Below are 12,075 nucleotides of genomic sequence, written 5' to 3'. Positions count from 1 at the left end.
TTTACTAAAATATTCAGTGTTTTTCTGCTGTATGAAAAAATGTCCAACCTAAACACTATAATTTTTTAAAATATATATTGACATAGTTACACTGCCCATGCAGGCAAGATGAAAATGGAGTTATATCCTGTTCAAATAAACATACCAATTATAATCCAGCAGATCTGTACAATCTATTATTTGTAGCAATTGTGAATAACTAACAAAATATCAATCATAGCTGCAACAACAATTGGAACACAAAACCAGTATTTTCATATTTCATGACAGAATTGTCTTTGTTTTTGGTGAGCTAATCTTCAATCTAGTCTTTCAAGAACACATACTTTGGTGAATGAATATCCAAAACAATCCTTTAACAGCATTTAACAGATGGACTGGCATCGACTATTTAATATGTCATATATGCAACATATAATTTCAAATATTGCACAAATGGCCCTTTTATTTAAAGTCAGAAATATTTGCGCTCTTTATTAACAGCCCCCCTGTATATTTTAGTACAAGATGTACTGTAAAGATTTTTTCAACACATTTCTAAATATTATAGTTTTAATAACTTAAATTGTAAATATTAATAATTTCTGATAATTGGTTTCTTTTGTCTTTGCCATGATGGCAGAACATAATATTTTTACATATATTTCAAGATAGTATTCAGCTTAAAGTGCAATTTAAAGTCTTATCTAGGTTAATTGGGTTGACGAGATCAGGTAATTTGGCAAGTCATTTTATAAAGATGGTTTGTTCTGTAGTCTATCGAAAAATGCTTAAGATTAAAACTGCTTTTTGCTGAAATAAAACAAATAAGACTTTTTTATTTAAAACAAATATAGGAAATAATGTGAAAAAATTGCTTGTCTCTGTTAAACATCATTTGAGAAATATTTAAAAAAGGAAAAAAATAATTATTTTGACTTCAACTGTGTACTGTATGTGTCAACTAGATGAAGTCAGAATTATTAGCCCCCCTGAATTATTAGTCTGTTTATCCCCCTCCCCCCAGTTTCTGTTTAACGGAGAGAAGATTTTCTCAACACATTTCTAAACATAATAGTTTAATATCTCTTTTCTAATAACAGAATAATAGAATAATATTCTAATAATAGAATATTTTTCAAGACATTTCTATACAGCTTAAAGTGACAATAAAAGGCTTAACTAGGCTAATTAGGTTAACTAGACAGGTTAGGGTAATTAGGGAAGTTATTGTATAATGATGGTTTGTTCTGTAGACTATATAAACAAAATTTCTTAAAGGGGCAATAATTATAACCTCTAAATGGCTTTTAAAATTTAAAAACTTTTTTATTTTAGCCAAAATAAAACAAATAGGAGTTTTTACAGAAGCAAAAATATTATGAGACATACTGTGTCTATATCTAAAATCTTATCGATATCTAAAATTTTCTTCCTCTGTTAAAATAATTTGGGAAATATTTAAAAAAAGAAAGAGGGGCTAATAGTTCTGACTTCAACTATATATATATATATATAATTCACATATATATGGCCATATATGATAACGAATGATAGATAACATAGAATTTTACTAATTATAATATTTTAGCTAATATATAGCTAATACAGGACAGATCCCATGACAAGGTTTAAGAAAAACCAATGCAATCTCACAGTAATTCATAACTATTTGTTTTAGTGGCTAATTCATATGAATTTGTACAATCTAATTCGTTCAATTTAGTTCGATTTGCTCATCACCCAATGACGGTTGGGGTTAGGGGTGGGGTTAGGTGCCATGCCTACTTTTTAAAATCATTCATTTTTGTATGACTGAACTTGTACAAATTTGTACGAATTAGCCACTAAACTGACAAAACGTAAAATACTTGCGTTTTCTTGTGAGATCAGGCTGGAAAAAAAAGTTTAAACTTTTCACAAAATGGACCAATTTTATGCTACAAAATAGTAAATGAAGAAAAGTAAAAGTAAAAAATAATAATAATGTTGTGCACACCAAAATTATAGCATCAAGGAACCTTACTATGAAGCAGCAAATTTTGAGCTTCACAAATAACACCTTTAAAACATCAAACAGCTTGCACTTGTACAAAGCAGTCCTCAGGTTAAAAAGGTGTTGAAGGTGGGTTTTCATTTATCTCTGAGTTTTCTTCAGTAACGAGGCATCTCCAAATGTAAAGTTGTTTTCCTTCATGCTTCAACATTATATTTAATACTATTATTTATAATAATAATGATAATAATAATAAATAGGCATACAAATTAAACAAAAACATACACAAATCATGAACCAAGCAAAAATTCACATTTAGCCTGGGTTGCAAAACATTTTGCTATATATATTTTTTAATAAATGTTTAGTAGGAACGAGTGCCAGATTTGCCATCTTCCGCTTGGCCAAAGGGGTTGGCAGAGCTTCCAGATTGATCGTTGTGGTCAATAGACTGGTAGGCATCTCTGTTTCGCGATATTGATGGGAAACCTGAAATTAAAAAAAATAAGAAAAATAAATCCAGAATTAATGAATGGAAAGTCCAACTCAATCTCATGTACAATTCTTTAATGATTAGGTTTACTAGGGGGGGACTTCCATGCTTACTGTTTTCAAGAAACACACACTTAAAAAAAAAAAAAAAATACATATTGACATTGTTAACTCACCATATGATTTCTTGATATCAGCAAGAGCAATATTCAGAACCTAGCCTAATCTTTTCTCATTCATCCAGAATGATCATGATCCATTAACTGAAGAAACTTCATTAATAAATGAGTAAACGGACACTTTTTACTGCACATTTATAGTCTAATGTTCTAAATGACATTTTAGACCTTATTTCTTTAACATGCAAAACTACTTTGTAAAAAAAAAAATAGTAATACAAAAGGAAAGAAAAAAGAAATCAAGCCAAGTAAAACGGATCAATTTGATTTTGCTTCTATTTATTTAAGCACAACCTGAGAAGTCCAGTCTAAATAAAAAATTATTACACGATTCCCTTATAATGTGCAATAAAAACACAGGCAAATATTGACAACTAATTTAAATGCAATAAATCAGCACTTCTGTGCCCATTCAGTCAGACGTTATACAGCTAGAAAATGAACTGTTGTGTTACAGTGTGGATATTTTCGAGATAATCATGAGGGGGGACCTTCGAGACCTTCATAAAACAGTTATTATTATTATAGCTATACAAAAGTTATTATTATAAATTCCTTTTTAACATAATATTATAGCTAATTTAACCGCTGTAAAACATGTTAAATAACAGTTTCCGTATTTCGTGATTCACAAGCATTTATTCATATATTTACGAGTAGGAATTGCATTATGGGATCTTGATCTTTGCTCTGTCGACTTTTGATGTTGAAAATTTATTCACACTTTAGTAGTTTGAAATAATATAATGTATAAGAAATAATATGTAAAGAGTAAACAAAAAAAGTCACAGAAAATGTACCATAATGCATTTCAAAAACATAAATAAACAGGAAATAAAATAAAATACACAAAATATGGAAAACTGCTCATTTAAAGGGCACCTAAACATCGTTTTTAAGCAGTTTGAACATAACTGTGTTTAGGTATAGTTTGTCCACAGTCATATTGAAGTGATAAAAATACACTAAGTCTCTTTTTTTAAATTTCCTGACAGTAAAATAGGATCCAAATTTTCCCCATTTTGCGGCCCACCACAACGTGACGTAGGAGTGTGGTTCCCGTACCCACCAAAATGATTGACGTCGCATATTAACATGTCTCTGTAGTAACGCCTATAATCATATCAACAAGACAGGACATACACAAAGAAACTGGGATCGTTGTGATCATCAATCATCATCAAATATGATCAAGAATGAGTGTGTTGGAACATATTTGATGAAAGCAGAATTAATGTTTAATCTTTAATTGGCAAGATAATTATTGTGTATTGCAAGGGTAATTCTTTTAAGTAGTGATTTGGTTTCATTTTGTAAATGGTTAGTGTTCCATCTAGTGGTGACCTTGAGTTATAGCAAGGTAGATCCTGCTGTTCACTTAAAATCAGGAAGTAAAGTGCTGCAAGCACACGGCAATGACTACGATGATCAGCAATCGTCATGTTTTTCTGTAATCTTAACCCTTGCAACAGCATCGCTTGTAAGTACGTTTTTGATTGTATAAGGTGTTCATTATACTCGTATGTTTTATGAATAATTGAGCTCAAGAGTGACTTCTTAGCTTATCGGCAGAGCTAATACATTAGCCACAATTTGCTTTAGCTTTATATTTCAGTATTTTGTATTTACATAAGAGAAGATATTATTTACTACAAAGCACTCTGTATTTCATGTAAAAGCTATGCTTCTGTAGTTTTGTTAACTTGTGGACATATTATTTATGTATCCTATTGTTTTTTATTGTAGTTTCACTCCATACCCAAGACCATTAAACCTGTTGGCAAATGAGTTTCTTGTCTTCAGAGTCGTGTGAGGGAAGGGAGTTTATCTAACTGTCAAAACAATCACTAAGGGACAGTATGTTGAGGACAGTACAGTGAAAAAGCGGCTGCAAGAAGAGAGTACAACAGCAGTTATGAAGATTCAAGTAAATTGATAAGAGTATCAAGTGCACAATGGAGTCTACACACTCATATAAAACCAGATCGTATGCATCTTGTTCAAGATCGAGCAGCTCTTCTACAAGTGCTGCAGCTGCTATGGCTAGAGCAAAGGCGGAAGCAGCTAAAGCACGTTTGAAGTTTGCAGATGAAGAAGAAAAAATAAAGGTGGAGAAAGCCAAGTTGGAGGCAAAAATTGATAAAATGGCTTTAGAGAGAGAAACTGCTGCAGCTGTAGCTGAAGCAGAAGTTTTAGAAGCAGCAGCTAACACCAGTGTTCATAGTAAACATGAGCCTCAACTGACAACCACTCCTGCCGATGTTATGCAGCGAACAAGTGAATACATTGAACAGATGAATCTACATGCATCTACAGAATTGGCATCACAACCAGAACCACTCCCTTCCGCAGAGACAGTAAAGCCTCACACAGAATTACTAGTTACAAATTCTGTTCCGGATACACGTCTCAAGACAGAGAGTTGTTCAGACGATGCTGAATTCTATCACATGCAATCAAGGAGAGATTCTGTACAAGCATCACAGTTTACACCAAGAAGGTACCATCTTCATGACCCAACAGATAGCGGAGTACACAGACGGAGGGCACATTTCACACAAAGCCACATACCCCCTGTCTCAACGACAAGTCAAATGCCTCAGAGTGTAAAAGACAAAACAGATATTTCAGACTTCGTCAGATATTTTGCTCGCCGTGAACTTGTTAATACTGGATTAATACAGTTCAATGACCAGCCAGAAAGCTTCAGAGCTTGGCAACGGTCTTTCCAAAATGCAGTAAGTGGCCTGGATTTGACAGCTAGTGAGGAAATGGACTTGTTAGTCAAATGGTTAGGAAAGGAATCAGCTGAACACGCTAAACGCATGAGATCAGTGCACATTAATCAACCACTGAAAGGCCTTGACATGATATGGACTAGACTGGAGGAATGTTATGGTGCACCAGAAGTAATCGAAAGAGCTCTTTTCAGGCGCATTGAAAGTTTTCCAAGAATTTCAAGCAGAGATTACTCAAAGCTTCATGAATTAAGTGATCTTCTCATGGAAATAGAGGCAGCTAAAGCTGATGGATACCTTGCAGGCTTAACATATCTGGACACAGCAAAAGGCATCAATCCCATAATACAAAAGTTGCCATTCAATCTTCAAGAAAAGTGGCTGTCATATGGAGCTGGTTACAAAGAGAGATATGGTGTCTCTTTCCCCCCCTTTGAGGTCTTGGTTGACTTCATAAGTCAGCAAGCAAGAATCAGGAATGACCCAGGTTTCAACTTCTTTACTCAAACAGATTCAGTTTACAAAACAGAGAAATCTAGCTGGAAGTCAAACAAATCAAGAGAAGTCTCAGTTAATAAGATGAATGTGTCTACCCCTGTACATTTAGACACAGATAAAGATGAAAGAAAATCTGTGGATGCAGAGAAACTCTGTCCCATTCACAACAAACCTCACTTACTTAGGAACTGTCGTTCCTTCCGTGAGAAACCTTTAGAGGAACGTTATGCATTCCTAAAAGAAAAATGCATTTGTTTCAAATGTTGCATAGCTACTACACACATTGCTAAGAACTGCAAATTTGTTACGAAATGTTCTGAGTGTGGAAGTGAGAAGCATATTTCTGCACTACACCCTGGTCCTGTTCAAAAAGCTCAAGAAACTGTATCCTTACCGCTGCATGGCGGGGAGCAAGTTTCTACATCACTAGAAGAAGTGGAGGCTCATTGCACTGAGGTTTGCAGAGATGACCATAGCAGTAAGTCATGCTCAAAAATCAGTTTGGCAAAAGTGTATCCCAAAGGTCAACCTGAAAAAGCAATGAAAGTCTATGTGATCCTCGATGAGCAAAGCAACAGGTCATTAGCTCGCTCTGAATTCTTTGATGCTTTCAAAGAAAATACCCCAGCTACTCCCTACACCCTGAGAACTTGTTCTGGAGTGACGGAAATCATTAGTCGAAAAGCATCAGGATATCAAATGCAGTCTTTGGATGGGAAAGTAGTCTTTTCTCTACCAAGTTTGCTTGAATGTAACAACATTCCTGACAATAGGGCAGAAATTCCCACACCAAGTGCTGCTCTCCATCACCCTCATCTGAAGCCTATAGCTTCATTCATACCAGAATTGGAGCCAGATGTTCCCATCATGATGCTTCTGGGCCGTGACATCATCAGAGTTCATAAAGTGCGCAGTCAAGTTAATGGTCCCAATGATGCTCCCTATGCACAGAAACTTGACTTGGGATGGGTGATAGTTGGCAATGTTTGTCTAAATGGCATTCATAAGTCTACAGCTGTGAGTACCTTCTTCACTTACACAAAGGAACAACGTCCTTCTATCTTTGATCCCTGTCCTAATGTTTTCTGTGTAAAAGGGAGGAAAAGTAATGAGCAAAAAAATGATAATGGAATTTGTTCTATGGAACAACTTTTCTGCAATCACGAACATGATCAATTGGGCAAGGACGTATTCAAGGTTACTTGTGACGACAATAAAGTGGCCCCATCTATCAATGACTTGACATTTCTCCATATTATGGAACAAGGATTGGAGAGAGATGAAAACAATAGCTGGATAGCTCCGCTGCCTTTCAAAGTTCCAAGGTGCAGACTCCCCAACAACAGATGTCAAGCCTTGAAAAGGTTGTTAATCTTGAGACGTAATCTAGAGAGAAACCCACAAATGAAACAACACTTTTTCACATTCATGGACAAAATCTTCGATAAAAAATATGCAGAAGAAGCCCCCCTGCTGTTAGAACGAGAAGAATCCTGGTATTTACCACTCTTCGGGGTGTACCACCCTAAAAAACCAGGAAACATAAGAGTGGTTTTTGATTCCAGTGCTCGGTATGAGGATGTTTCATTGAATGATGTTCTATTGTCTGGGCCAGATATGAACAACACGCTTGTCGGTGTGCTCATGCGATTTCGCAAGGAAGCCGTAGCTATAACAGCTGACATTGAACAAATGTTCTACGGTTTCTTAGTGAGAGAAGACGACCGTAACTTCCTAAGGTTTCTGTGGTTTCGTAATAATGACCCATCAGAGGACATTGTAGAGTACAGAATGCGCGTCCATGTATTTGGGAACAGCCCTTCACCTGCTGTTGCCATCTACTGTCTCAGACAGTCTGTTAAGGATGGTGACCCTGATGTAAGAAGCTTTGTGAATCGTGACTTTTATGTAGATGACGGATTGAAGTCACTTCCAACAGAAAAAGCAGCAATAGATCTGCTTAAAAACACGCAGAGAATTCTTGCTGGTTCCAATCTACGGCTTCATAAGATAGCCTCGAACAGCACAGAAGTTCTAAAGGCCTTCCCATCTCAAGATCATGCTAGTGAAATCAAAGACTTGGATCTTGGTTCTGACATGCTTCCGACACAGCGCAGTCTGGGATTGAACTGGAACCTGCGAACGGACACATTTACATTCAAAATCGACACACAAGCAAAACCCTTTACTCGCAGAGGTGTATTATCTACTGTCAATAGCATCTTCGATCCTCTTGGGTTTGTTTCCCCAGTAACAATTCAAGGTAAACTGATCATGAGAGAACTTAATAATCAGAATGATGACTGGGATGCGCCCCTTCCCAAAGAAATGGAGGAAAAGTGGGAAACGTGGCGACAATCATTGATTGATTTGAAAAATCTAAACATTCCAAGATGCTACACAAATATATCACCTTCTACAGCCACTCAAAGGGAGTTGTTCATCTTCTCTGATGCTTCAACAAAAGCAATAGCTGCAGTTGCTTACCTTAGATTGACAGATTCGTTTGGAATCAGTCAGCTCGGCTTCGTCATGGGTAAGGCAAAACTCAGCCCAGAACAAACAATTCCTCGTCTTGAGTTGTGTGCTGCAGTTTTGGCAGTGGAACTGGCAGAATTCATTACTTCAGAAATTGACATGCATTTGGATGACATTGCTTACTTTACAGATAGTAAGGTAGTGCTAGGATATATACACAACGAATCACGACGTTTCTATGTATATGTCAGCAATAGAGTCCTTCGAATTCGCAAGTCTACTCATCCAAGTCAATGGAAGTATGTGTGCACAACAGAAAATCCAGCAGACATTGCAACAAGGTATGTTACTGCTGCTCATCTTCAAAACACTGATTGGCTTTGTGGACCAAACTTTCTGTTAAACAACCCTTGCACACAAGAAAAGAACGAATTTGAGCTTGTAAATCCTTCTTCTGATGCAGAGCTACGTCCTGAAGTCTCTACACTGAGTACTGCATTGAGGAATAAGAGTCTTGGAGCACAACGATTTTCCAGGTTCTCTACCTGGAAATCTAGCATTCATGGCACAGCACGCCTTCTTCATATATCACGGCAATTCTGTAAAGGTTCTACAACTCAGACATCAGGCTGCAAGGGCTGGCATTACTGTCTTAATGCACCTACAGTAGAGGAACTCTTATGTGCTGAAAAAATTATTATTAAAACAGTGCAACAAGAGACATATGCTCAAGAGTATGAGAGTTTGAAAACGGGAAATAAGCTCTCTAAGCAAAGCTCCCTCAAAGCTTTAGACCCTTTCATAGATGTAGATGGTCTGCTAAGAGTGGGAGGTCGATTAACAGAAGCACAGATTGAGGGTGATGTAAAAAATCCCCTTATCATCCCTGGCAAACATCACATTGCGACACTTTTGGTTAAACATCATCACGAGAAAGTGCGACACCAGGGGCGACACTATACGGAGGGTGCTGTGCGAGCTGCTGGCTACTGGATAGTGGGTGGAAAGAGGAAGGTTTGCAGTGTCATTCACGAATGCGTTACTTGCCGAAAACTCAGAGCAACACCACAGACTCAAAAAATGTCTGATCTACCAGCAGATCGTGTATCCATGGATCCTCCATTTACAAATGTGGGACTAGACGTCTTCGGCCCATGGGATGTGGTTGCGCGGCGAACAAGAGGTGGCCATGCACAAAGCAAAAGGTGGGCCGTGATATTTACCTGTCAAAGCGTGAGAGCTGTACACATTGAACTTATAGAATCTTTAGATACATCTAGTTTCATTAATGCCTTGCGGCGTTTTCTTGCTATCCGAGGGCCTGTGAAACTCATTCGCTCAGACAGAGGAACAAATTTTGTTGGAGCTTGCAGAGAGCTCAACATCTTGTCTAACATTGACAAAACCTCCGTAGAAAAGTTCCTTTTGGATCAGAGCTGTGTGTGGCAATTTAACCCGGCACATGCTTCTCATATGGGTGGGTCCTGGGAGAGGATGATAGGCCTTGCTAGAAGGATACTAGATGCAATGCTTCAACAGCTTGGACCTTCAGCATTAACACATGAGATGCTCTCCACTCTTATGGCAGAAGTCACTGCAATAATAAATGCAAGGCCACTCGTTCCAGTGTCGTCTGACCCAAATGATCCATTCATACTAACACCCAGTGCACTCTTAACCCAAAAGGTCACAATTGCTCCAGCCCCAACTTTTGATGTGGATAAAAATCTTCATATCAGACAGTGGCGAAAGGTACAGCACTTGGCACAAACCTTTTGGGATAAATGGAAAAAGCAGTACCTAACTCTTCTACAACCAAGAAGAAAGTGGCCATCCAGTAAACCTGATCTTGAACTAGGAAGCATTGTGCTTTTGAAGGATGAACAACAAAAAAGAAATGAATGGCCAATGGGACTTGTCACTCAAGTTTTTCCAAGCAAAGACAACAAGGTTCGCACGGTAGAAGTCAAGGTCTTTAAAAAGGACGGACCAAAGATGTTCATACGTCCCATCACAAAAACTATCCTTCTTCTTACACCAGAGAAACTTGACTAAATTTAAGGATCTGTAAATAGTGGCATGTTACCACGCCAGACGGGGAGTGTGTTGGAACATATTTGATGAAAGCAGAATTAATGTTTAATCTTTAATTGGCAAGATAATTATTGTGTATTGCAAGGGTAATTCTTTTAAGTAGTGATTTGGTTTCATTTTGTAAATGGTTAGTGTTCCATCTAGTGGTGACCTTGAGTTATAGCAAGGTAGATCCTGCTGTTCACTTAAAATCAGGAAGTAAAGTGCTGCAAGCACACGGCAATGACTACGATGATCAGCAATCGTCATGTTTTTCTGTAATCTTAACCCTTGCAACAGCATCGCTTGTAAGTACGTTTTTGATTGTATAAGGTGTTCATTATACTCGTATGTTTTATGAATAATTGAGCTCAAGAGTGACTTCTTAGCTTATCGGCAGAGCTAATACATTAGCCACAATTTGCTTTAGCTTTATATTTCAGTATTTTGTATTTACATAAGAGAAGATATTATTTACTACAAAGCACTCTGTATTTCATGTAAAAGCTATGCTTCTGTAGTTTTGTTAACTTGTGGACATATTATTTATGTATCCTATTGTTTTTTATTGTAGTTTCACTCCATACCCAAGACCATTAAACCTGTTGGCAAATGAGTTTCTTGTCTTCAGAGTCGTGTGAGGGAAGGGAGTTTATCTAACTGTCAAAACAATCACTAAGGGACAGTATGTTGAGGACAGTACAATGAGTTTTACAAATTTAAAACCTTTTTAAAACTTTATTACAGCGATTTTACCGTCTTTACTTTATCACCACAGCCACATATCAGTACAATTATGAAAGAAGAATCCCGGTTATGGACATTAAATCAAGTTTAATTTGTACATTAACATAACAGATATCCATACAGCAGAGGATATTAACGTGTATCCTGTCACAACTGCGTGTGTGTGTGTGTTTGTGTGCGTGAACTAGAGGTCTGCATTCAACCCGACCAGATTTCTGCGGCGCGGTAATACATTTCCGAATAAAGCGCGGGAGCGGTCGGTAACTGGTTTAATTTTGGACGGGAGTAATTGTCCAACAATATCGCTCCCGACTTCCGAGTGAGCGAGCACGCGTATGTATGTGTGTGAATGAGACAGCAGCAAACAAGCTAAACACAGCATCACTCTGTGTGTGTGTCTGTGCATGTGTGCGCGTACGAATGAGAGAGAAAGCTTTGTGCTGTCTGTGTGTGTGAGTGAGAGAGAGAGAAAGAGTGTGATGCCTATGTGTGTGTGTGTCACTTGCTTGGTGCTTATGTGTGTGTGTGTGTGTGTGTGTGTGTGTGTGTGTGTGTGTGTGTGTGTGTGTGTGTGTGTGTGTGTGTGTGTTTATACAGACAGTTTGTTATAGGCTTGTTCTCCCCCACTCGTTAGCGGGAACGGGCGCGGCGGATAGAAAACGGGGCGGGTTCTCTAGCGTAAACTTAATGCAATGATGAGTCTCACACAATGACGTTCCATAGGCTTGAATTAACTCTACAACAAATACATCAAATAATATTTGGGAAAGTTGTTATTGTAGTATTTCTCACAAACGTTCAAGAGATCTGCTTCCTTCGTGTCTGTCACTGTGCTGTTTATCTGATGCAGCTGGAAACTGAGGCACACTGACAGCCACGTGGGAACAGTGGGCAG

General features: G+C 37.6%; 2 protein-coding genes and 1 long non-coding RNA gene across 3 annotated transcripts in view; 1 reads left to right on the top strand and 2 right to left on the bottom strand.

The window, feature by feature from the left end:
- The window catches only part of LOC147841737 (uncharacterized), a 133,822-nt gene that overhangs the window by 101,005 nt on the left and 20,742 nt on the right, over positions 1 to 12,075 (bottom strand). The window lies entirely within an intron of this gene.
- Positions 2,316 to 12,075, bottom strand: part of agtrap (angiotensin II receptor associated protein) — a 29,279-nt gene continuing 19,519 nt past the window's right edge. The window contains 1 exon segment of the mRNA NM_001201345.1: positions 2,316 to 2,464. Coding sequence (NP_001188274.1) covers positions 2,340 to 2,464 — 125 coding nt within the window. The 3' untranslated portion in view covers positions 2,316 to 2,339.
- LOC147841738 (uncharacterized) lies at positions 4,027 to 11,049 on the top strand. The gene is made up of 2 exons (XM_087273521.1): positions 4,027 to 4,126; positions 4,393 to 11,049. Exon 2 carries the CDS (start codon positions 4,602 to 4,604, stop codon positions 10,413 to 10,415), a length of 5,814 nt encoding a protein of 1,937 aa, XP_087129647.1. The 5' UTR covers positions 4,027 to 4,126; positions 4,393 to 4,601; the 3' UTR covers positions 10,416 to 11,049.

The sequence above is a fragment of the Danio rerio genome, chromosome 11 (assembly GCF_052040795.2).
Source record: "Danio rerio strain M-AB ecotype USA chromosome 11, GRCz13ab, whole genome shotgun sequence".
NCBI classification, from domain to species: domain Eukaryota; kingdom Metazoa; phylum Chordata; class Actinopteri; order Cypriniformes; family Danionidae; genus Danio; species Danio rerio.
Note: the sequence above shows the minus strand (reverse complement) of the source record. Positions and strands in the feature narration are given on the sequence as shown.

Excerpts from the sequence above, each read along its gene's own strand:
- LOC147841738 (XM_087273521.1), top strand. The coding sequence starts at position 4,602 with ATGGAGTCTACACACTCATATAAAACCAGATCGTATGCATCTTGTTCA.